Below are 25,235 nucleotides of genomic sequence, written 5' to 3'. Positions count from 1 at the left end.
TTAAAGTGAGTGTGTGCGTGTGGATGTGTGTGCTATGTGCGTTTGGTGGTTGTTGTTGTGTAGTGTTCATTCATTGTTCGTTTAGCAGCCTGATGGCCTGGGGATAGAAGCTACTTCTGAGTCTTTCTGTGCTCGCCTTGAGACTCCGGTATCGCTTGCCTGACCGCAGCAGTTCAAAGAGGCAGTTGTTCGGGTGACTGGAGTCTTTAATGATTCTCTTAGCCTTGCCCTTGCAACGCTTGTAGTAAATGTTCTGGAGGGTGGGGAGCCCCCCTCCAATTGTGCGTTCGGCTGAACATGTCACTCTTTGTAGTCTGCTTCGGTCTTTTGCAGTGCTATTCCCAAACCAGGAGGTGATGTTGCCGGTCAAGATGCTCTCTATTGTACATGAGTAGAAGTTCTTAAGGATCTTCTGGCTGACTTGGAACTTCCTTAGGCGCCTGAGGAAGTAGAGGCGTTGTCGTGCCTTCTTCACCACACTGTTAATGTGTGTGGTCCATGTCAAGTCCTCGGATATGTAGGCTCCGAGGTACTTAAAGCTGTTGACTCTCTCAACCGGTGCCCCGTCGATGCTGAGGGGGCTGTAGTCCTTGACTATACTCGAGTAGCCTCGAGCTACGGCCAGGATTCTCCGGCGCTGCACCTGGACCCTATTGGTATAACGTTACTTAACTGTGCTCAGCAAGCCCTCAGCTCGAATACGCATCGAATCAGTGTTATAAGACATTGATATCAGGAGCTATCTGTAGCTACTGCTAGCCGGATATATAACGTTAATACAACGCCTCAGTGAATTATTTAGTTCAATGGGACATTTCGTTTTTAACAGTGAACTAACTTGCGCTAACGTGAGCTAACAGCTAACAGCTAACAGGTATCATACATACCTACTATACTTGCTGGAGCGTTTGTTGATGTCAGGAGCTATCGGTAGCTGGCCGGCTAGATACCGTTCGGTACCGTTAGACAATGCCTCATCATGTATTAAACTAAAAGTGAATAGTTGACTGGGTCATTTTGTAACGGTAGCTAAGCTAACGTTAGCTCAAGGAGACGCCGTCCTCCCGTGTCCCGTGTCTCACTAGACTAGACCCGTGTTTACATGCGTACGGGAGGGGCTGGAGGAATGAGCAGATGCCGCACCACCGGTGTCTGAGACAGAACTCAGCGACAGCGAGTGAGATCGGGTTTGACGATCGGTGAAAATAAAGCATTATCACCGATCACCGATCGCATATTTATACTGATTATCGGCCGATAACGATCGGTGGCCGATCGATCGGGGCATCCCTAGTTATTAACTACCCTTGGAGGCACGAGTTTGACTATACAGATTGTTATTAACTCCTTGGAGGCACGAGTTTGACTATACAGATTGTTATTAACTCCTCTTGGAGGCACGAGTTTGACTATACAGATTGTTATTAACTCCTCTTGGAGGCACGAGTTTGACTATACAGATTGTTATTAACTCCTCTTGGAGGCACGAGTTTGACTATACAGAATGTTATTTGTGCAGAAGAGAGAGCATCGCTGTACTTCCCTGAGATCTGAGTTGCATGTGGTAACTCCACACCTTTAGCTTTAGCAGACACAGAAAGCTGAGTACTGTAGGTATTGATGTGAAAGTGAAAGAATATAAGCTGCCGACCTCAATAGGTAAATATCAATGGGTGCTTGTTGTCAATTTGCATATTCATAGATCCTTGCATTCTCAATGAGGGTAAAGGTGTAGAGATGCTGCTAAGCCATTTTCAGTAGTTTATTGAACAATTTCCTGGGGGAAATATATTTACCGTAAAACTTCAATTAATAGCTCAGGCTTTTATTTGCTTCAATCATTGAATACAACCAGCCTATATATGGGAGAGGCAGTATAAGGGGCCGACCTTTCATTCCTTTTGTACAAAACTCCTGCTCAGCAAAGATGGGAAATATGATCAAACTTATTTAAACCAGTTAAGTGTGAATATTGCCTGTATAAAAATGTGTCTATAGAATAACAATTACAGATAATTAGATCTCGCTCCGAGAGATGGCACGTTCTCACTCAAGCGCCAACCTCACACACTGACGGAGAGCCGTTGGGAGGGATGGAACGGTGTTGTTCTCAGAGGTTTTCACTCAGTTTTACATGTGTCACTAGTCACTACTAATTGAGTAAATTACAGTTGTCATGCAGGCACACTGTGTTTTTCTAGTTTGCTAACATTATGTACAGCATTGTTGTGATGATGAAGAGCCGTGTTAAATCATGACCGGTCACTGTGTGTAGCCCTGTGCTACGTATGTTGCACATGGAGCTAAACCAGCTGGGGAGAGATGGATGGAGAGAGATGGTGGAGATGCGTCTCGCTGCTGCGTTTCCTGAGTTTTGCTCAGCACTGACTTATGATTGCAAATGATGATAAAAAGAAAAACATACTGCACCCGTGGTGACCGCAAAAACTATTAATTTAGACCCGGTTCCTAACTGAGACCGGCCTTTGTTTGTCAAAGCGTGTAGATATACCCAGACGGTAAAAGGGATTAATTTGGTGTTTAATTTGTAAATCAGGAGGTGCCAGAACACAGAGAGGGTGCTGATCCTACTTATACACCTGCACATAACTCTGTATGATAGCAAGTACAATAATGCTGTATATACCATATATATACCGTATATATACTGTATATATTTAGTCTTACTGTATATATATATCTATCCACATCTGTCTGTACATAACTGCATATAAAAAGAATTACACATCTGTAGATTCTATATCTATATCTGTACATATCTCTTACATACTCTTACTAGTTATGCTGCTGGCCAGTATGACTTAATATACCATAGTGTCTTTATACCTGTATCACTGTACATATTAATACTACAACTCTACACTCATCTGATTAGCACTACACTCAGTAGTACTAACTTATATATTTTATACCCAGTTTAATCACCTGTACATTGTATATTACTATTGCACTTTACTGTTACATTTGCACTATGGTTGGATGCCAAACTTATTTCCGTTGTACTTGTACTTGTGCTGTATAATGACAATACATTTGAATCTAATCCGGCGGGTCAAAAAAGAAAAGAAAAAAGGCCAATACCTAGGTGCTGTTGAACCTAAACAAGAATGACATAATAAATTATGCAGCAGCGCACCGATAGAAAATATTGTTACATCTTCTGACCGTGGAGCCTAGTAAGCTACACGTGCACTAAATACCCACAACGAGGGGACTTACAATTGATCAGGCTCATTTCACCCCACGGCACAAACACCAGTATCTGTGGGACTTAGTAATATGAGTAATATGCCAAAATATTTAGACACAAAAAAGCATTAATGTTAAACCACTGGTCAGCATACAGTGGGCTATAAGTATTTGTGCGGATTGCATTCCCTCGTTCATTGCCCTATGATGCCAAAGCCTACTCCTCAACATCATCATGTCCGGCAGCGTGGCTACATGAGTAGAGCTCCGGACTCCTGATCGGAAGATCACCGGTTCGAGCCCCGGTCAAGGCCATTGTCGGAAAGTGGTGGTGTTGTTGTTCAGCAGTCTGTAAAAATGACCCTGTTACGGTGATACGGACACTGTATAGCTGCAAGTGCCGTCCTTCGGATTAGACGCTAAACCGAGGTCCTGACTGAATCTCTGTCGTTAAAGAACAAAGAACGCCTAGCATAAGGAGTAGGGGGTTCCCCTGACGTTCCTGGTCAAATTCCCAATCAGGAATTTCTGACATCAAGGCCACCTAATCATCCCTTCCCCTTAATTGGCTGATACCAATCCCTGTCTCTTGAGCCGTTCAGCCATTGTGTAGTGTGATGTGTGCCTGGTGCCAGTGTATGGCAGCCATTGAGCCTGCGTAGCCCACGGTTGGGTGCTACCAGTGGTGGTGAAGGAGGCAATTTCCACCCTACATTGTGGAGAGCGCTTTGAGTGTCCAGAAAAGCACTATGTAATGAATTATTATTATTATTATCGTCAATAGGCTACGCCTTGTCATCAATCATCCTTCTTATCGATCATCAACACTACTCAGAGAATGCCAATAAAAGCGTTTGCATACTTTTCTGTTCATTTGTCCGAAACAGCCCACAAGACAGCTGGCCCATGGCCTCTTTCTCCCTGCTTCATAGCATTAATCCCAGCGACTCGGACAGAGACCTATTGTGTGTCCTTGACCTGTTGCCAGCCTGTTGACTTTGGTCCCCAAGGGTCCGACTGGTTTGATAAAGCTGAACAAATACGAGTGGGTGATGCAAAACTCTGTGACCCGTTTGACGTTTCTCAAGGACGTTTCATTTTTAATTATTTTAATCTGATTTAGATTGCAGCATTGAGCCAAAATAGTTTACTATGCTATGCTTACTTAAACAAGCAATGTATGATCAGATTCAGATGTTATTCATCACATCTTCCATACTGTACAGCATAAACGGCATAAACAAGTGAAGTCCTTTGTGTCTTGGCTCTTCTGCTTTGTAGCAGTGGCATCAATGAATAGACTTTAATAGGAAATAAAAGAACGATAGAGCAGTTCACATTAAATCTTACGTGGTTTTACACTTAATGTATTGACATAATTATGATGGTGACATAATTATGACGGTGACAGAGGAGGTGCCGAATCCAATCAGATAAGTGCCGGTCCCAATCTGGTTGGTCCCAGATCCTGTTCCGGCAAGCTTCGGCACAAATGCGTGGACTCTGCGTTTAATTGGGACTCGGCTTTTAAATGAAGTTCTACGGTATACAGATTGTTATTCAATATAGAATCTTTTAAGAGTTTCAAATACATCTAGAGGGGATATTTTTTTATATATATATATATTTTTTTTTTTTTTTTTTTTAGCCCTAATTATATGACTTTGGTTTAACACCACAAACAAACATCAAAGCCTAATACTATTTCCCATTTTGTGTGTGTGTGTATGCGCAGGGTATCACGTTGAAGATGAATGATCTGAACCATTGCATCGTGGCCAGGATAATGCATGGAGGGATGATCCACAGACAAGGTACAGTTGACCTCTACTTCTCAACAGTCCTGATTCATCTCTTACACCTTGATCGAGTACAATAATGCTTTCTAAATCTACTGCCCCCCCCCTTGGTACACAAGGTGGCCAGTACACAGACCAGTCACAACAGTGTGGGACACACACGCACATACACACATACAGTACATACCATGTGCCCTGACGAAGGAGCTCACTTCTGAAGTACGATACATAATAACCAAACAGGGCATACAGACCCTCATCTGCACCTTTGTTTACACTGTTTTCTTATCATATTTTTATATTCAGATAAAATTGTATTGCCTATATTTATGGCTTTCTACTATTACCCTGCCCATACCTGTACCTCCTCTCCCCCTCCCCCATGCTGCTATGACGCCCGAATTTCCCCAAGGGGATCAAAAAAGGAATATCTTATCTCATCTTATCATACAGTAGTAAAATTCATTGAAGAGACCCTGAGTTGCCGCCCTGAGCCTGGTTTCTATTGGACTCCCTAAGACTGAGCACCCGGCCAGCGGTGCCATTGATTTATCGATCTGTACGATTGAAGATCTGTGTGATCTGTATCCCTCACTGCACACGCTTAAATGCGTCTCACAGTCGAGCGGGAAACGAGCCACGTTCGTTAACCCACTAATGGCACGGCGCCTGTGATCTCATTAACTGGCCGGCAGGAAAAAGAGTGACTTCTCGTCACATAATGACACCTTGTTGAGATGTTAGTGTGTCTCTGCTATAACTGGCCAGAGCACTAACCTGCGCTGACGTGTGTGATGCCGTTCTCTGCTATACACAGACTTTGCATTGGGAATTGCATTGCTTTTGATGTACATATTAGGTTCAGATTCCTGGAATTTGTAGTTATTTTATTAATTCCCATGATTTGTAGTTATTTGTTAATTCCCTGCATTTGTAGTTCTTTACTGCATTTATGTATTACTTCCCTGTATTTGTAGTTCTTTATTGTAGCTCTTTAGTAATTCCCTAGATTTGTAGTTCTTTATTAATTCCCTGAGGGAAACTGCATTATTCTTCATGTACATGTAGGTGTTTGACCAGAGGGTTCAGAACAGCTCTGCAGCGGTTAAGGGGCCAGTGACTCACTCTAGGACACTTCCACAGGGATGGGCATCGAACCTGTGACCTTCCAGTTACGAGACGGTCCTTCTAGCCAACAGGGCATCCTACCATGCTGCAAATTGGCTAGAGGTCGACACTTAAATGTGAATAGAGCTTGATAATACAATCTCTCTCTCTCTCTCTCTCTCTCTCTCTCTCTCTCTCTCTCTCTCTCTCTCTCTCTCTCTCTCTCTCTCTCTCTCCCCTTCTCTCTCTCTCTCTCTCTCTCTCCCCTTCTCTCTCTCTCTCTCTCTCTCTCTCTCTCTCTCTCTCTCTCTCTCTCTCTCTCTCTCTCTCTCTCTCTCTCTCTCTCTCTCTCTCAGGAACGTTGCATGTAGGGGATGAGATTAGGGAGATCAATGGTATCAGTGTGGCCAACCAGACAGTTGAACAGCTGCAGAAGATGTTGGTATGTATTTGTGTCTCTGTGTGTGTGTGTGTGTTGTGAGTATGCAGTAGTATGTTCTTCAGTGTGTCTCTAGATCTTAGCCTGTCTACAGTATGTATGAGCCAGGTTAGTACCGGTACGCATAATGAGATGGATAGAGTATGAAGCAGAATAAGTCACTGTGTGTGTGTATGTGTGTGTGTGTGTGTGTGTGTGTGTGTGTGTGTCTTATGTCCACAGAGAGAGATGCGAGGCAGCATCACCTTTAAGATAGTTCCAAGCTACAGGACACAGGGCTCCTGTGAGGTAACGCTCTCCACTTCCTCTTCCTCTTCCTCTAATCTTCAGCACTGTGTTTGAGCTCCTGATCTGGTTACTAACTGCTCGCCTGGTAACTGAACGTGTGTGTGTGTGTGTGTGTGTGTGTGTGTGTGTGTGTGTGTGTGCATAACCAGGTATGTTGTGTTCGTGTGTGTATGTGTGTGTGGATCTGGTGAATGTGTGTGATGGTGTGTGCGATCTGCTGTGATTGGCTGGGGCTGGGCCAGACATTCAGCACACCAATTTCACAACCAAGATACCGGAACCCCCCCGCCCCCCGCCCCCCCTGCACAGACCCTCCTACACAAACACTGTACGGTCACACAGAGATCCAGTATTGGCTTCATGTCATGGAAGCCTGTGGTAGTGATGACCTCATACTCCGGTCTGGTCCCTAGACACAGGTCTGGTGATGGTCTACTGCCCCCCTGTGGTGACAGAAGGACATCGCAGGCTAGAAGAAGGCTGGCAGTGATGTAGTGTCCTGTGTCTCGCTGACGCATTCCATTACGTCAACTCTGTGCCGGCTCTCTGGGTTGTGTTCTACAGACTGCCCCCTCCGTTTCCTGCAGCAAAAGTCCAGACGTGTGTGTGTGTGTATGTGTGTGCACCTGTGTGAGAGTGTGTGTGTGTGCACCTGTGTGAGAGTGTGTAGACGGACGAGTGCTTGTGGCCAGCCACACGTATGTGTGTGTGTGTGTGTGTGTGTGTGTGTGTGTGTGTGTGTGTGTGTGTGTGTGTGTGTGTGTGTGTGTGTGTGTGTGTGTGTGTGTGTGTGTGTGTGTGTGTGTGTGTGTGTGTGTGTGTGTGTGTGTGTGTGTGTGTGTGTGTGTGTGTGTGTGTGTGTGTGTGTGTGTGCGCGCGTGCGCGCTGCTGACCTGTGTGTCTTATTTCAGAAAGACTCCCCCACCACGTCCAGGCAGTCCCCTGCCAATGGCCATTCCAGCATTAACAGTTCTATCTTGGTAAGAACCACCAGACAGAAGCACAATCACCCCCCCCCCCCCCCCCCTACAGCCAATGTCTTCCATCCGTTCTCTATATTATGTTCCACTAGATCTGCGTGTCCATCACTCCCACCATTGATGACCAAATATTGCTAGCTTAAGTGTCCGTATATCTTTGGTTGTGTAGTTTTCTTTTTAATTTTAGTAGTAGTTATAGTAGTAGTTACAGTAGTAGTATTGGGACTATCCCAGTTATCCCGAATGGTTCTCCCCGCCATCATTCACGACCTGTTTGAGCCCAAATCCGCCCCCGCGTGTCCGATATCTCGGTTAACAAATTGGTGTGTCTCCATGAAGCCTGCTGCGCCTCCGTGGCTGACGAAACCCCACGGCCTCCTGGGCTTTAACCACGGGACACGGGACACTCTGTACGGGCCTCATGTACCTCCTCCTGACCGCCTCGCCTCCAGACAGACGGACGGACACGGCGGTCATGCCGAGGCTGTGGCTGCTCTGCTTGCTCTCTGCTTGTTGCTCTACAGCCGGAAAACCCACTTTAACACGAGGAGAAAGGAGTCCTCTTCTTTTCTAGAGTGCCGTGAATGTGCATGGGTTTTGGTTTTGGTTTTGCTCCTTCTCTCCTCAGGAAGATGCGGTGTTGTGGGTCTCTGTGCGTCTTGTACAGTAGTATTATCTGTCCCTCTCGTCTCGTCCCGTCTCTAAACTGTCTCTCTGCTGTCTCTCCTGCCGATGGTTTTGCTCCTACAGGACCTGCCGTCCACCATCCAGCCCAAGGGCCGCCAGGTGAATAGCAGCTCTGTTTCTCTCCATCTGTATACTACAGGCCCTGTCAGCGTGAATATTTTCCCTAACGGGGTTGCACTTCCGCGTTCGGTTTGTGCGATCTGATTGGCCACTGACGTTTCTGGTCATGTGACATGTGCGCCAATCGTGTGACGCCTGTTTCTACCACCGGTTAAGCTTAGGCACTCTTTCGAAGTTGGTTAAGGTTAGAGTTTGTCTTAGAGCAGGGCGATAGAACACCAGCCCTGAGTCCAAACTGCCCCTCAACGATGGAACTTCCTGTGTCGCTGTGTTGACTGACAGACCTCCAAGCTGTTCAGCCCGCGGCCTGACCGGCCTCTAGACGCACAGTACAGAGTACTGGACTCCAGCCAAAACATATTAGGACTCCATGATATATTTACCAAAAAAAAAGAAGAAAAAAAACGTCCAGCTGCTCAGCCCAGGGCCGGTAACGACCAGAGCTGAGCCGTCAGAATTCAATTGGATCAAATAAAAGTTTTGTTTTGGGGGAATTGGTTTTGTATTGATTTTCTTGGGGGGGGCAAGGTGGTGATGACCACAACCCTGCCCTTAGAGGCCCAGAGGAGTTAAGAGCCAGCGGTGGTGAACGCACAGAGAATTCAGTGTGGGAGTCTGTCAACAGTCTATGTTCAGCTTGGGGAAAGGAAGCCAGATATGCAGACCTCTACCCCCCCACCTGCTCCTCCACCTGCTCCTCCACCTGCTCCTCTACCTGCTCCTCCACCTGCTCCTCCACCTGCTCCTCCACCTGCTCCTCTACCTGCTCCTCCTCTACCTGCTCCTCTACCTGCTCCTCTACCTGCTCCTCTACCTGCTCATCTACCTGCTCCTCCTCTACCTGCTCCTCTACCTGCTCCTCCACCTGCTCCTCTACCTGCGCCTCTACCTGCTCCTCTACCTGCTCCTCTACCTGCTCCTCTCTCTGCTCTACCTGCTCCTCTCTCTGCTCCTCTCTGCTCCTCCACCTGCTCCTCTACCTGCTCCTCTACCTGCTCCTCTACCTGCTCCTCCACCTGCTCCTCTACCTGCGCCTCTACCTGCTCCTCTACCTGCTCCTCTACCTGCTCCTCTACCTGCTCCTCTACCTGCTCCTCTACCTGCTCCTCTCTCTGCTCCTCTCTCTGCTCCTCTCTCTGCTCCTCTACCTGCTCCTCTACCTGCTCCTCCACCTGCTCCTCTCTCTGCTCCTCTCTCTGCTCCTCTACCTGCTCCTCTCTCTGCTCCTCTACCTGCTCCTCTACCTGCTCCTCCACCTGCTCCTCTCTCTGCTCCTCTCTCTGCTCCTCCACCTGCTCCTCTACCTGCTCCTCTACCTGCTCCTCCACCTGCTCCTCTACCTGCTCCTCTACCTGCTCCTCTACCTGCTCCTCTACCTGCTCCTCTACCTGCTCCTCTACCTGCTCCTCTACCTGCTCCTCTACCTGCTCCTCTCTCTGCTCCTCTCTGCTCCTCTACCTGCTCCTCTACCTGCTCCTCTCTCTGCTCCTCTACCTGCTCCTCTACCTGCTCCTCTACCTGCTCCTCCACCTGCTCCTCCACCTGCTCCTCTACCTGCTCCTCTACCTGCTCCTCTACCTGCTCCTCTACCTGCTCCTCTCTCTGCTCCTCTACCTGCTCTCTCTGCTCCTCTCTCTGCTCCTCTACCTGCTCCTCTCTCTGCTCCTCTACCTGCTCCTCTACCTGCTCCTCCACCTGCTCCTCTACCTGCTCCTCCTCTACCTGCTCCTCCACCTGCTCTACCTCCTCCTCTACCTGCTCTACCTCCTCCTCTACCTGCTCCTCCACCTGCTCCTCTCTCTGCTCCTCTCTCTGCTCCTCTACCTGCTCCTCTACCTGCTCCTCCACCTGCTCCTCTACCTGCTCCTCTACCTGCTCCTCTACCTGCTCCTCTCTGCTCCTCTACCTGCTCCTCTACCTGCTCCTCCACCTGCTCCTCTACCTGCTCCTCTACCTGCTCCTCCACCTGCTCCTCTCTCTGCTCCTCCACCTGCTCCTCCACCTGCTCCTCTACCTGCTCCTCTACCTGCTCCTCTACCTGCTCCTCTACCTGCTCCTCTACCTGCTCCTCCACCTGCTCCTCTCTCTGCTCCTCTACCTGCTCCTCTACCTGCTCCTCTACCTGCTCCTCTACCTGCTCCTCTCTCTGCTCCTCTCTCTGCTCCTCTACCTGCTCCTCTACCTGCTCCTCCACCTGCTCCTCTCTCTGCTCCTCCACCTGCTCCTCTACCTGCTCCTCTCTCTGCTCCTCTCTCTGCTCCTCCACCTGCTCCTCTCTCTGCTCCTCTCTCTGCTCCTCTACCTGCTCCTCTACCTGCTCCTCTACCTGCTCCTCTACCTGCTCCTCTACCTGCTCCTCTACCTGCTCCTCTCTCTGCTCCTCTACCTGCTCCTCTACCTGCTCCTCCACCTGCTCCTCTACCTGCTCCTCTCTCTGCTCTACCTGCTCCTCTCTCTGCTCTACCTGCTCCTCTACCTGCTCCTCCACCTGCTCCTCTACCTGCTCCTCCACCTGCTCCTCTACCTGCTCCTCTACCTGCTCCTCCACCTGCTCCTCCACCTGCTCCTCCACCTGCTCCTCTACCTGCTCCTCTACCTGCTCCTCTCTCTGCTCCTCTCTGCTCCTCCACCTGCTCCTCCACCTGCTCCTCTACCTGCTCCTCTACCTGCTCCTCTACCTGCTCCTCTACCTGCTCCTCCACCTGCTCCTCTACCTGCTCCTCTACCTGCTCCTCTACCTGCTCCTCTACCTGCTCCTCTCTCTGCTCCTCTCTGCTCCTCTCTCTGCTCCTCTCTCTGCTCCTCTCTCTGCTCCACCTGCTCCTCTACCTGCTCCTCTACCTGCTCCTCTACCTGCTCCTCCACCTGCTCCTCTCTCTGCTCCTCCACCTGCTCCTCCACCTGCTCCTCTACCTGCTCCTCTCTCTGCTCCTCTCTGCTCCTCTCTCTGCTCCTCTCTCTGCTCCTCTCTCTGCTCCTCTCTCTGCTCCACCTGCTCCTCTACCTGCTCCTCCACCTGCTCCTCTACCTGCTCCTCCACCTGCTCCTCCACCTGCTCCTCTACCTGCTCCTCTACCTGCTCCTCTACCTGCTCCTCCACCTGCTCCTCTACCTGCTCCTCTACCTGCTCCTCCACCTGCTCCTCCACCTGCTCCTCTACCTGCTCCTCTACCTGCTCCTCCACCTGCTCCTCTACCTGCTCCTCTACCTGCTCCTCTACCTGCTCCTCTACCTGCTCCTCTACCTGCTCCTCTACCTGCGCCTCTACCTGCTCCTCTACCTGCTCCTCTACCTGCTCCTCTCTCTGCTCTACCTGCTCCTCTCTCTGCTCCTCTCTGCTCCTCCACCTGCTCCTCTACCTGCTCCTCTCTCTGCTCCTCCACCTGCTCCTCTACCTGCTCCTCTACCTGCTCCTCTACCTCCTCCTCTACCTGCTCCTCTACCTGCTCCTCCACCTGCTCCTCTACCTGCTCCTCTACCTGCTCCTCCACCTGCTCCTCTACCTGCTCCTCTACCTGCTCCTCCACCTGCTCCTCCACCTGCTCCTCTACCTGCTCCTCTACCTGCTCCTCCACCTGCTCCTCCACCTGCTCCTCTACCTGCTCCTCTACCTGCTCCTCCACCTGCTCCTCTACCTGCTCCTCTCTCTGCTCCTCTACCTGCTCCTCTACCTGCTCCTCCACCTGCTCCTCTACCTGCTCCTCTACCTGCTCCTCTACCTGCTCCTCTACCTGCTCCTCTACCTGCTCCTCTCTCTCCTCTACCTGCTCCTCCACCTGCTCCTCCACCTGCTCCTCTACCTGCTCCTCCACCTGCTCCTCTACCTGCTCCTCTCTCTGCTCTACCTGCTCCTCTCTCTGCTCCTCCACCTGCTCCTCTACCTGCTCCTCTACCTGCTCCTCTACCTGCTCCTCTACCTGCTCCTCTACCTGCTCCTCTACCTGCTCCTCCACCTGCTCCTCTACCTGCTCCTCTACCTGCTCCTCTACCTGCTCCTCCACCTGCTCCTCTACCTGCTCCTCCACCTGCTCCTCCACCTGCTCCTCCACCTGCTCCTCCACCTGCTCCTCTACCTGCTCCTCTACCTGCTCCTCTACCTGCTCCTCTACCTGCTCCTCTCTCTCCTCCACCTGCTCCTCTCTCTGCTCCTCTCTCTGCTCCACCTGCTCCTCTACCTGCTCCTCTACCTGCTCCTCTACCTGCTCCTCCACCTGCTCCTCTACCTGCTCCTCTACCTGCTCCTCTACCTGCTCCTCTACCTGCTCCTCTACCTGCTCCTCCACCTGCTCCTCTACCTGCTCCTCTACCTGCTCCTCTACCTGCTCCTCTACCTGCTCCTCTACCTGCTCCTCCACCTGCTCCTCTACCTGCGCCTCTACCTGCTCCTCTACCTGCTCCTCTACCTGCTCCTCTACCTGCTCCTCTACCTGCTCCTCCACCTGCTCCTCTACCTGCTCCTCCACCTGCTCCTCCACCTGCTCCTCTACCTGCTCCTCCACCTGCTCCTCTACCTGCTCCTCTACCTGCTCCTCTCTCTGCTCCTCTCTCTGCTCCTCTCTCTGCTCCTCTACCTGCTCCTCTACCTGCTCCTCTACCTGCTCCTCTACCTGCTCCTCTCTCTCCTCCACCTGCTCCTCTACCTGCTCCTCCACCTGCTCCTCTACCTGCTCCTCTACCTGCTCCTCTACCTGCTCCTCTACCTGCTCCTCTACCTGCTCCTCTACCTGCTCCTCCACCTGCTCCTCTACCTGCCCCTCTACCTGCTCCTCTACCTGCTCCTCTACCTGCTCCTCTACCTGCTCCTCCACCTGCTCCTCTCTCTGCTCCTCTACCTGCTCCTCTACCTGCTCCTCCACCTGCTCCTCTACCTGCTCCTCTACCTGCTCCTCTCTCTGCTCCTCTCTCTGCTCCTCTACCTGCTCCTCTACCTGCTCCTCTACCTGCTCCTCCACCTGCTCCTCTACCTGCTCCTCTACCTGCTCCTCTACCTGCTCCTCTCTCTGCTCTACCTGCTCCTCTACCTGCTCCTCCACCTGCTCCTCCACCTGCTCCTCTACCTGCTCCTCTACCTGCTCCTCCACCTGCTCCTCCACCTGCTCCTCTACCTGCTCCTCTACCTGCTCCTCCACCTGCTCCTCCTCTACCTGCTCCTCTCTCTGCTCCTCTACCTGCTCCTCTACCTGCTCCTCTACCTGCTCCTCTACCTGCTCCTCTCTCTGCTCCTCTCTGCTCCTCTACCTGCTCCTCTCTCTGCTCCTCTACCTGCTCCTCCACCTGCTCCTCCACCTGCTCCTCTCTCTGCTCCTCTACCTGCTCCTCTACCTGCTCCTCTACCTGCTCCTCCACCTGCTCCTCTCTCTGCTCCTCTACCTGCTCCTCCACCTGCTCCTCCACCTGCTCCTCTACCTGCTCCTCTACCTGCTCCTCTACCTGCTCCTCCACCTGCTCCTCCACCTGCTCCTCTACCTGCTCCTCTACCTGCTCCTCTACCTGCTCCTCTACCTGCTCCTCTACCTGCTCCTCTACCTGCTCCTCTACCTGCTCCTCCACCTGCTCCTCCACCTGCTCCTCTACCTGCTCCTCTACCTGCTCCTCTCTCTGCTCCTCTCTCTGCTCCTCTCTCTGCTCCTCTACCTGCTCCTCTACCTGCTCCTCTACCTGCTCCTCCACCTGCTCCTCCACCTGCTCCTCTACCTGCTCCTCTACCTGCTCCTCTACCTGCTCCTCTACCTGCTCCTCTACCTGCTCCTCTACCTGCTCCTCCACCTGCTCCTCCACCTGCTCCTCTACCTGCTCCTCTACCTGCTCCTCCACCTGCTCCTCTACCTGCTCCTCTACCTGCTCCTCCACAGCCCTTCTCTCTCTCTGCCTCTTCTGGGGGCTCAGAGTGGCGTCTGCCCCCTCACCCCTACTCAGAACGAAACACTTCCTGATTGGACAGGAAGCACTAGTAATAGAACGAAACACTTCCTGATTGGACAGGAAGCACTAGTAATATAACTAAACACTTCCTGATTGGACAGGAAGCACTAGTAATAGAACGAAACACTTCCTGATTGGACAGGAAGCACTAGTAATAGCAGTGGTCCCTCCCGGCGGCTAGGTGGTGTAGTGGGCAAGGCACTCGCCACCAGTGTGGAGACGCTAGGATTCGCATGTTCGAATCCAGCTCTCCACATTGTTTTCAGTTTAGCTGGTCGTCCGCAGTAATACACATTGGCCGTATTACGGGTAGGGAAAACTGAAGGGTGGGGATCGAACGTTGTGAACAAGCGACTCCTACAAGTCGGTTGGTGCGCCTGCGCAGTAGAATCAGGAAGTGTCGGGGGCAGCGTGAGCCTCCCACGCGTTACTCCTCGACACTGAGAGATCGAGCTGCGCAGGTGAAAAGATGCGACTGCTGTTACCTCAAGTACCGGAGGGGACTTGTGCTATGTATGACTTAGTCCACATTGCAGCCGGCTTGTGGGAGGCAAGAAACAGCGTTCGTGACAGGGGAGGGTTGAATTGGATGATACGAAATTGGGATGGGAGAAAATATAGAAAAATGGGAGAAAAAGTGGATCAAAAAAAAGCAGTGGTCCCTCCCGATGACGATGACGTCATACAGAGCGTGGCCAGATAAATCATCCAGCGCCGACTGATTGATCTCAAGGTCTTGATTGATAATAATAATAATACACTTTATTTGTATAGCACCTAACCTTTCATAATAATAAGAATTGCAGCTCAAAGTGCTTCACAGCAGTAAAAAAAGACAGGCATAAAATGTGCACAAAATTGGCAGATCAATAAGAGCAATGCATAAAGTGCAGACATAAAATAAGCATAAAATAGATAGCAGCAAAATGGACAAAGTCAAGGTAAGGCATAGAACATGATAATCAGTCAACGTGTTCTTGTTTTCTCACTAAGCAACGGTTGAATTACAATAATTTATTTTGGGCCGATAAGTGACCACTGAGTCTCCCATCAGCCTGGCCAGTGTGAGTAGAGCCTCAGTCACACTGCCTTCACTGCTACTGTATGTACTAATGGCACAGGCATCGTAGACAGACACCAGGAGGTTGCTCGTAACCACTGACTTCTGGTCAGGTGTGAAACAAAGCGCACAATCAATAGGGCATGGCAAACTGACCCCACGTCAGGAGTTACGGGCGACCTCGATGTCGATTTAAATGTTATAGTAACGACCCTCTGTATCATCCTCGTCTGTACTAAGCCACTGTCGTGTCTGTAGACCCAGTAACTTCACTCTGCCTCATTCCAAAGGCACGCCCCCAAAACCATAACATCCTATTCATGTCAACTCTCAAGATGGCCGGCGCAGGTTTACAATCAAAGCTGCAGGGAAGGGGGGGGACGTAGGATTATACAGTGACCTGGGACCCAGACAGTGTTTGTCTGTTTGTTATATCAGATTCTACCAGCAGAGGGCGCAACAAGTCCACAACAGACGGACTTGCACAACACACCAGTGTGTCTTGGCCGCTTCTCGAAGGCAGACCCTTCCGAGCGGGTCGTCACTTGTCATTTCAGTCATCTCCTCCAGCACCAAAGACGTGTATATTTCCACTCGTTTCCCCATACCGGTCGACGGAGGACGTCTGCCCTCCGTCCCCCTCCCCCCGCCCCTCCCCCCTCCTACGCGCCCCCTCCCCCTCATACCACCATCTCCCGGCTCAGCACCCTAATCTCACCCCATCTGCCAGCCCCCGGTAGCCGCACTGTTGTAGAGACATTCCGTGCCCGTTTTCGCTGCATGATGTGTGTGATGCTTTCACGTCCTAGATCGTACCCAGACCTCCAATCAAGGATAAAATGTCCGTCAAGGTAAGAGACGTAGTGTAAAAATAAATACACACATAAATAAATAAATAAATAAATCTATACCTCCCCTGGTGTTTGTCAGTGTTATTGTCATAGTAGTGACGGACTCCTAGTCGGTATTTGACCTCCTTTTACTTGGAAAGAACCGTCGAAAGAACGTGGCATGGTACAGGTTGTTGTTGTTGTTATGAAGCAGTAGTCATTTAGAACAATGCCTGTGCCATAATTACCAGAGAGATATGAGCGGGTGTTGAGCGATGCGTTAATAGCTCCGCTGTGTCCGGGGTTTTCTCCATTGGGAGTAAAGTCACACCATAGAAACTGGTCTCCAGCCTGGCAACCGAAGAACCCCCCCCCCCCCCCCCTCTGTGCCTCTCTCTCTCTCTTTTTACTCTCTTTCAATCTCTTCTCTTCCCTCATCATTCCCCCCCCCCCCCCCCCGACTCTGACCTCCATGACCTTTGCCCTATCTGCTCCAGATATACGTGCGCGCTCAGTTCGAGTACGACCCATCCAGAGACGACCTCATCCCCTGCAAGGAGGCCGGCATCCGCTTCCTGGTGGGAGACATCATCCAGATCATCTCCAAGGACGACCACAACTGGTGGCAGGGCAAACTGGAGAACACCAAGAACAGCACCGCGGGCCTCATCCCCTCACCAGAGCTACAGGAGTGGTGAGAGACACACACACACACACACACAGAGAGCCTCATCCCCTCACCAGAGCTGCAGGAGTGGTGAGAGACACACACACACAGAGCCTCATCCCCTCACCAGAGCTGCAGGAGTGGTGAGAGACACACACACACACACACACACACACACACACACACACACACACACACACACACACACACACACACAGAGAGAGAGCCTCATCCCCTCACCAGAGCTGCAGGAGTGGTGAGAGACACACACACACACACACACACACACACACACAGAGAGAGCCTCATCCCCTCACCAGAGCTGCAGGAGTGGGGAGACACACACACACACACACACACACACACACACACACACACACACACACACACACACACACACACACACACAGAGAGAGCCTCATCCCCTCACCAGAGCTACAGGAGTGGTGAGAGACACACACACACACACACACACACATATGCATAGGAATGTTCAGTCCAGAAAGGTAGGGGAAACTCGAAGCTTGAAAGGAAGAGACATATTTATAAAAGACTCAGATACAGAAATGGTGACATGGTCCTTCCTGCAGATACACCGCCGCTAGGAGAGGTATGTCCCCAAGGTGGAAGCTGTAGTGGGGCGTATTCCTCACCCCAGGGCCGAATGCATTCCCCTACCAGGTTTATAGAAGTGAATGCACTCCCCTACCAGGTTTATAGAAGTGAATGGACTCCCCTACCAGGTTTATAGAAGTGAATGGACTCCCCTACCAGGTTTATAGAAGTGAATGCACTCCCCTACCAGGTTTATAGAAGTGAATGCACTCCCCTACCAGGTTTATAGAAGTGAATGGACTCCCCTACCAGGTTTATAGAAGTGAATGGACTCCCCTACCAGGTTTATAGAAGTGAATGCACTCCCCTACCAGGTTTATAGAAGTGAATGGACTCCCCTACCAGGTTTATAGAAGTGAATGGACTCCCCTACCAGGTTTATAGAAGTGAATGGACTCCCCTACCAGGTTTATAGAAGTGAATGGACTCCCCTACCAGGTTTATAGAAGTGAATGGAATCCCCTACCAGGTTTATAGAAGTGAATGCACTCCCCTACCAGGTTTATAGAAGTGAATGGAATCCCCTACCAGGTTTATAGAAGTGAATGGAATCCCTACCAGGTTTATAGAAGTGAATGCATTCCCCTACCAGGTTTATAGAAGTGAATGGAATCCCCTACCAGGTTTATAGAAGTGAATGCACTCCCCTACCAGGTTTATAGAAGTGAATGGAATCCCCTACCAGGTTTATAGAAGTGAATGCATTCCCCTACCAGGTTTATAGAAGTGAATGGAATCCCCTACCAGGTTTATAGAAGTGAATGCATTCCCCTACCAGGTTTATAAAAGTGAGCCTGGTTCTTGTGGAGGCTATTGAAGTTGGTATGGATGTCCCATCGTCCCGGGGACGATCAAATATTGATTTGGGACGAACAGAAATCTTTTTTGGGACGCAAACGGGACGGAGAGGATTTTATTTTTTTCACAGGAAATGTCAATTAGCCGACTGTGAATTAGTGCATATATATATATGAATTATTCTATGTTAATAAAACATACCTGGTGATCAACTACAGTTTGCTGTGAACATTATGATATGTGTGTAGTGTTCTGATAACGACGGCTGGGCAGCGGGAGCTGGATGCTGGATTTTGCGAGAAGCATGCAGCTGCAGAGCCGCAGAGCTGGACAGCTGTGCCTGCACAGTGCAATACTCCAATAAAGCCATTGGCAATTCAGCCGTTGGGTGGGGGGCGCTGTTGAGCGGGCCTGTGACCGGACCTGAAAGCGCCCCTGCTCTGCGGCTCTGCAGTTGCATACTATTGGGATTCAATGTGAGCATACATAGTCTGCTCTGTAGTGCCGAATTTCCCTCTGGATTATTAAAGGATTTCTATTCGATTCTATACTAACACGTAATGTTACTACCATTGCGAGTTAATTGGCATAACGTTACATTTATCGAAACGAACGCGGAGAAATAGACGACAGGCTATAGGCGAACTTCACTTCAGCTACACGATGAATCCATATTCAGTGAGGAGGGCCCGCTGGAATTTAGCAGCAGTTATCAATATCGACCAGGAGGACAGCGCGATCTAAGGGACATGTTTCATTACTAGTCAAGTGTCATTACTACATCAAAGGTGGAATCTCTGGACGCAATGACATTATATAGTTTAAAGCTAAACTACGTTTTTTTTTCTTGTTAGAAGAGGGATAACTTATTCAGTTAGATTTGATTTGATCTTTATTTATCTCTAACATTTTCAACCATAAACACACATATTTGTAATAACAAAAAAAACTAAAACGAAATAAAATACAAATACATTTAAATATATTTTCCTATGGAAGGAATAATCAACATGGCTCCAATTGGTTGACTATAACAGCACTGTGACCAAATATCCCTATACTAGCACCTTGTTAAACACTTTTTTATATATATATATATATATATATATATATTTATTTTTAATCATAATTATTCTTGTGAAATCTTTCCACCTGGGAGCCTTTTGACTAAATCAATTTATTCTCCCCTTCTCTGAATGGTGTTTCTTATGGCAATAACAACTATAGATGACAAAACCAAAGTAAAGAAACGACATTTGATTTTTGGGACGGTTACATTCACTTTGGGACGGTTAAAATTGTATTTCGGGACGGTTCTGGGACAGTGGTGAAAAAAGTTAGTCTGGAGCCCTGGTACAGCAGCTCCTCCAGGCGCTCAGAATGGAAAAAAGCGCCCCCTATCGTCTATCCCTGTGTAACTGCAGGTCAGTCGCTTAGACTGATCTGGGATCTGTAGATATGTAGAGGCGGAGCCAGTTGGTTCCTTCTGCTGGCAAGCTGTCTGCTCAACATGGAAGTCATCGCAGGACGGGAATCAGCCTGGAATATATATTCACAGTAGCCACTACTCAATCAATAAGCGTGATCGATATTTGGAATGGCGATCAGGAATTGGAATGATCTTTTTGGAGAACATCTGATCTGAGGTAAGGAATCTATTTTACCAGTCTTGGGATAATCAGAGTTGTATTCGCTGAGATCTCAGCGTTTGCCCTGTGTGTGTGTGTGTGTGTGTGTGTGTGCGATCGCTGATGAGGAAATAAGAGAATCGATTTTCAGCTCGCGTCTCTAGCGTGCATACGTACACATAATATACTATCGATAATCTAGCGTTTATTTGAAAACGATTCATAAATAGGCCGAAAAATTACAACGTTTTTGTGTATTCTAGAATATTCCAGTAAACGTCTTTTATCATGGAATCTTTATATTTTCCTTGAAAACGAGGGCTTTTCAAAATGCTATAAAACGAAAATGAACCGATAAAAAAACAATCCGCTTCGACAATGTTGACTGGAAAACGAGTCATTGATAAGCGACAGGCAGATTAGACACATAGCCATAATTTAAAACATAGATTAGGCGTTTTTAACGCTAACATTGAAGTGGATGGTGGGCATTCCCAACCGGTAAATCAAGATTAAGCAAGGGCTCTGAAAGTGTTAAGACTTTAACATAGTGTAACACGGTCTCACCAGAAAACGTAAACAAAGTACTACTGTCTCACCAGAAAACGTAAATATAGTATTAATCCACCACAGGAAAAAAGGTACATAATGTACATTATGTTATAGCCATGAGTAATATTTTTACATATTGTATAAGTAATATATTTACTTTTCGTATTGGCAAAAATTCAAAACGAATCACTGCAACTGGGAGTCGAGCCAACAATGATTGTGGTCGCGGGCGAGTGCTCTCACCACTAGACTAAGCCACCCACCCACCCTGGTACAAACACAGCAATGCTATGATGATGTTTCGGTTAAGATAACCAGGGTTTGACGGTTATGGTTAGTTTAAGGTAAGAGTCTCCCATGCGAGTGCCCCAGGTTCGTTTCCCAGGACGGGAACTCAAATGTTTTCTGAAAAAGTTAAGATTTTCTGAATATGTAATACATTTATATGCGTGTTATTTGTAATATGTACACATTGTAAATTTTTTCAAATGCGTCAATATATTACTTATGGCTATAACAACATACAATATGTACCTTTTTCCTGTGGTCGATAAGTACTTTATTTACATATTTTAAGTGAGATCGGGCTGCATAATGGTACAGAGGCTAGCAAGCTATTTAGCAAGGAACAGCTTAATATATACCACAGTGCACAAAGCAGGAATCCCAGGTTTTTCAGGGTGCCTAGAACACACTAGCATGATATGGCATCAGATTCAGGCAGCCAATATAGAGAAAGGAGATTTACATGTGGTATTTTTAGACCTGGCATATAGATTTCACAATAGCATGCCAGAGCCTAGAGGTTATGGAGCATTATGGCATGGTGTACTATTTCCCCACTAGCAAGTAATTATTAGAGCATCAAGGTGGGTGGTGGGCGGGTAGAGATGGCAGGGTGGGCTGCGCCTCCCACCAATCAGGGCTTACATGGATGACACTGGTGACCACAGCAGTACCTTGTACATTACCAGAGACGTGAGAATCTGAAGTAGGCTATGATGAAGATTAAGCCTAGTAAGTCGAGAAGCATTCCATTGGCTAGTGGGATGACAATAGAGACAGGGTCTTATGTAGATGAGGTAGAAATCCCATCTATAATTGACAAGCCGTTTGAGTAGGTGGTATAACAGGGAGTTAATGACGGTGAACAGCTTGAGCTGTACGTTAGGGAAGATGTTGTTGTTGGATAGGAGGGGTAGAGAGGTCAGGGCTTCCGGGAAAGTGAAATTGTGGGGTTTGCAGTTTGGTTTATTCCCTAAGCTGATGTGGCCATTAACGGTATACGAAGTGCCAATATCAAAGGTGGAAAGGCTTGGGAGGTTGGTTCATTGTTCCAGGTGTTGGTAGCTGGTTGTTCCAGGTGTTGGTAGCTGGTTGTTCCAGGTGTAGGTAGCTGGTTGTTCCAGGTGTAGGTAGCTGGTTGTTCCAGGTGTAGGTAGCTGGTTGTTCCAGGTGCTGGTAGCTGGTTGTTCCAGGTGTTGGTAGCTGGTTGTTCCAGGTGCAGGTAGCTGGTTGTTCCAGGTGTAGGTAGCTGGTTTTTCCAGGTGTTGGTAGCTGGTTGTTCCAGGTGTTGGTAGCTGGTTGTTCCAGGTGCAGGTAGCTGGTTGTTCCAGGTGTTGGTAGCTGGTTGTTCCAGGTGCAGGTAGCTGGTTGTTCCAGGTGTTGGTAGATGGTTGTTCCAGGTGTAGGTAGCTGTTGTTCCAGGTGTAGGTAGCTGGTTGTTCCAGGTGTAGGTAGCTGGTTGTTCCAGGTGTAGGTAGCTGGTTGTTCCAGGTGTCGGTAGCTGGTTGTTCCAGGTGCAGGTAGCTGGTTGTTCCAGGTGCAGGTAGCTGGTTGTTCCAGGTGCAGGTAGCTGGTTGTTCCAGGTGCAGGTAGCTGGTTGTTCCAGGTGTCGGTAGCTGGTTGTTCCAGGTGCAGGTAGCTGGTTGTTCCAGGTGCAGGTAGCTGGTTGTTCCAGGTGTAGGTAGCTGGTTGTTCCAGGTGCAGGTAGCTGGTTGTTCCAGGTGCAGGTAGCTGGTTGTTCCAGGTGCAGGTAGCTGGTTGTTCCAGGTGTCGGTAGCTGGTTGTTCCAGGTGTCGGTAGCTGGTTGTTCCATGGGAAATTGTTAGCACTAGCTTGAGACCAGACCTGCCATGGTGTTATGGTCCTCTAGTCGCGTGGGGTATGTCTGGGAGTGCTTGCATTCTTTCATTTATTTGCATTTATCTTAAATTCTTTGGACCTTATGGTGTTCTTGTTCTGTTCTTGACTTATTGTTATGTTTTCTTCTTGACTTGTTTAAAGAAGACCTGTACGGCCCATGGGGACATTAACGTGTGTTGTCGGGCCTTATAAATACATTTGATTTGATTTGATTTAGTCAGCGGATCGACTCTTTTATAGGATTGCCGGTGTCCTGGGGCGACAGTGGCTTAGGAAGTAGAGCAGTTGTCTGGTAATGAGAAGGTTCCTGGTTTAATTCCGGATCCTCTCTGCAGCATGTCAAAGTGTCCTTGAGCAAGACACTTAACCCCTAAATTCTCCCAATGAGCAGGTTGGCACCTTGCATCGTTGTCCCCGCCGTCGGTGTGTGAGTGAACTGGTGAATCAAATAAAATGTATTTCTAAAGCCCGCAATCACAGGTTAATGTCCCCATTTAAACAAGTCAAGAAGAAACATCACAATAAATCAAGAACAAAAAAAAAACATTGTGAATGTGAGGCTGTAAAGCGCTTTGGATAAAAGCGCTATAAAAAATGCAGTCCATCCTGGGAGGATTCAGTGGAGGAGGCTTATGGAAGTAAAAAAAAAAAATAAAAAAAAAGCGTTGATATGCAGACTTGCCAGCAGAGACTGAGCGGCGAGGTCAGTCAAATAGTGTGGTAGTCTGGTAGAGGTGGGTTGTAGAGGGTTTGAAAACTTTGAAGCGTGATTGACTGTGTCGCTACTTGGAGAGCTGGGGATTCACAGGCAGAGTTTGCAGCAGAGGCTGTGAGGGAGATGTTGGAGGAAGCAGTGAAAGGTTGTCAGTGGATATGGTTGAAGAGAGATGGTGTCGGATGTATTTAAGTAAAGCTTCAACATCAAGTTGTCAGTGCATTATTGTTTTGTTTCATATGTGATATTGATGATATCACGAATACTGCTGTTTTCTACAGAAGGAGTGGGTAACACTAGTGTTTAATTTCAAACCTTTATTTAAACTCGAAAGGCAACTGAGGTTTCCCTCATTTACAGTCACGTCTACAAAAACATGAAAGAAAAAATGGCATATAAAATCATAACAATAAGACAACAAGTTAAGGATAACAAATCAATTAAAACACGTACAACTTGATTGACAATGGTTGGAGATCAAGGTTTTAAACTCTGCAACAGAGGGGAGAATCTCAAGCTTTAAAGACTGTTGGAGTTCATTCCATGAGCTACTGAGCTAGGGGGTGTCATAGGGAAATGCAGATTTACCCTGTTCCGAGGAGCCAGCCATTTGTGCACCAGTGTTTGTTTTTTTTAGGCATAGACGAGTTTGTGTAGGCATATAGTTATCATGGTAAATGGACTGCATGTATAGAGCATGTAGCACACAGCCTGTGGTTATCACAGGCCAGCGGAGCAGGTATGGAGGGGGTGGTTCTGGGACACCAGCGCTAACTGAGGTGTTGTGGGCCAGTTAACTCAACCAAACACCAGTGAAGGGAGGCCCCTACTTTACCCTGCTGGCGATATACTGGCTCACACTGTCAATCTATACGTTTGTGATGGTGGCCATTATGGGCCATTTGGTAGTGTATAGTTACAGAATTGGTATTGTCAATACCTGAATGAATGGTGTGACTGTTCAATTTCAGTTACTGTAAACTAAACTCTCTGTCTGTCTGTCCCTCTGTCTGTGTCTGTCTCTCTGTCTGTCTGTCTGTCTGTCTGTCTGTCTGTCTGTCTCTCTGTCTGTGTCTGTCTCTCTGTCCCTCTGTCTGTCTGTCTGTCCCTCTGTCTGTCTGTTTGTCCCTATGTCTGTCTGTCTCTCTGTCTGTGTCTGTCTGTCTGTCTCTCTCTCTGTCTGTCTCTCTGTCTGTGTCTGTCTCTGTCCCTCTGTCTGTCCGTCTGTCTGTCTGTCTGTCTGTCTGTCTGTCCGTCTGTCTGTCTGTCTGTCTGTCTGTCTGTCTGTCTGTCTGTCTGTCTGTCTGGTTGTCTGTCTGTCTGTCTGTCTGTCTGTCTGTCTGTCTGTCTGTCTGTCTGTCTCAGGCGTGTGGCTTGTATAGCCATGGAGAAGACAAAGCAGGAGCAGCAGGCCAGCTGTACCTGGTTTGGAAAGAAGAAGAAGCAATACAAAGACAAGTACCTGGCCAAGCACAACGCAGGTACACACACACACACACACACACACACACACACACACACACACACACACACACACACACACACACACACACACACACACACACACACACAAGACAAGTACCTGGCCAAGCACAACGCAGGTACACACACTATCACACACACACACACACACACACACACACACACACACACACACACACACACACACACAC

General features: G+C 48.7%; 1 protein-coding gene across 8 annotated transcripts in view; it reads left to right on the top strand.

Annotated features, from left to right (window-relative positions):
- The window catches only part of caska (calcium/calmodulin-dependent serine protein kinase a), a 507,486-nt gene that overhangs the window by 468,127 nt on the left and 14,124 nt on the right, over positions 1 to 25,235 (top strand). For 4 of the 8 annotated variants that reach the window (XM_084310849.1, XM_084310846.1, XM_084310848.1 and 1 more), the window contains 8 exons: positions 4,946 to 5,024; positions 6,473 to 6,558; positions 6,778 to 6,843; positions 7,755 to 7,823; positions 8,574 to 8,609; positions 16,422 to 16,463; positions 16,940 to 17,136; positions 24,928 to 25,043. In XM_084310849.1, coding sequence (XP_084166975.1) covers positions 4,946 to 5,024; positions 6,473 to 6,558; positions 6,778 to 6,843; positions 7,755 to 7,823; positions 8,574 to 8,609; positions 16,422 to 16,463; positions 16,940 to 17,136; positions 24,928 to 25,043 — 691 coding nt within the window. The remainder of the gene's footprint in view (positions 1 to 4,945; positions 5,025 to 6,472; positions 6,559 to 6,777; positions 6,844 to 7,754; positions 7,824 to 8,573; positions 8,610 to 16,421; positions 16,464 to 16,939; positions 17,137 to 24,927; positions 25,044 to 25,235) is intronic. The other 4 variants (XM_084310851.1, XM_084310847.1, XM_084310850.1 and 1 more) reach the window with 2 other exon arrangements.

This window comes from Notolepis coatsorum, assembly GCF_963971535.1.
Source record: "Notolepis coatsorum genome assembly, chromosome: 3".
Lineage (NCBI taxonomy): Eukaryota > Metazoa > Chordata > Actinopteri > Aulopiformes > Paralepididae > Notolepis > Notolepis coatsorum.
The sequence above is the reverse complement of the archived record's forward strand: the minus strand, read 5'-3'. Positions and strand labels throughout refer to the sequence as shown.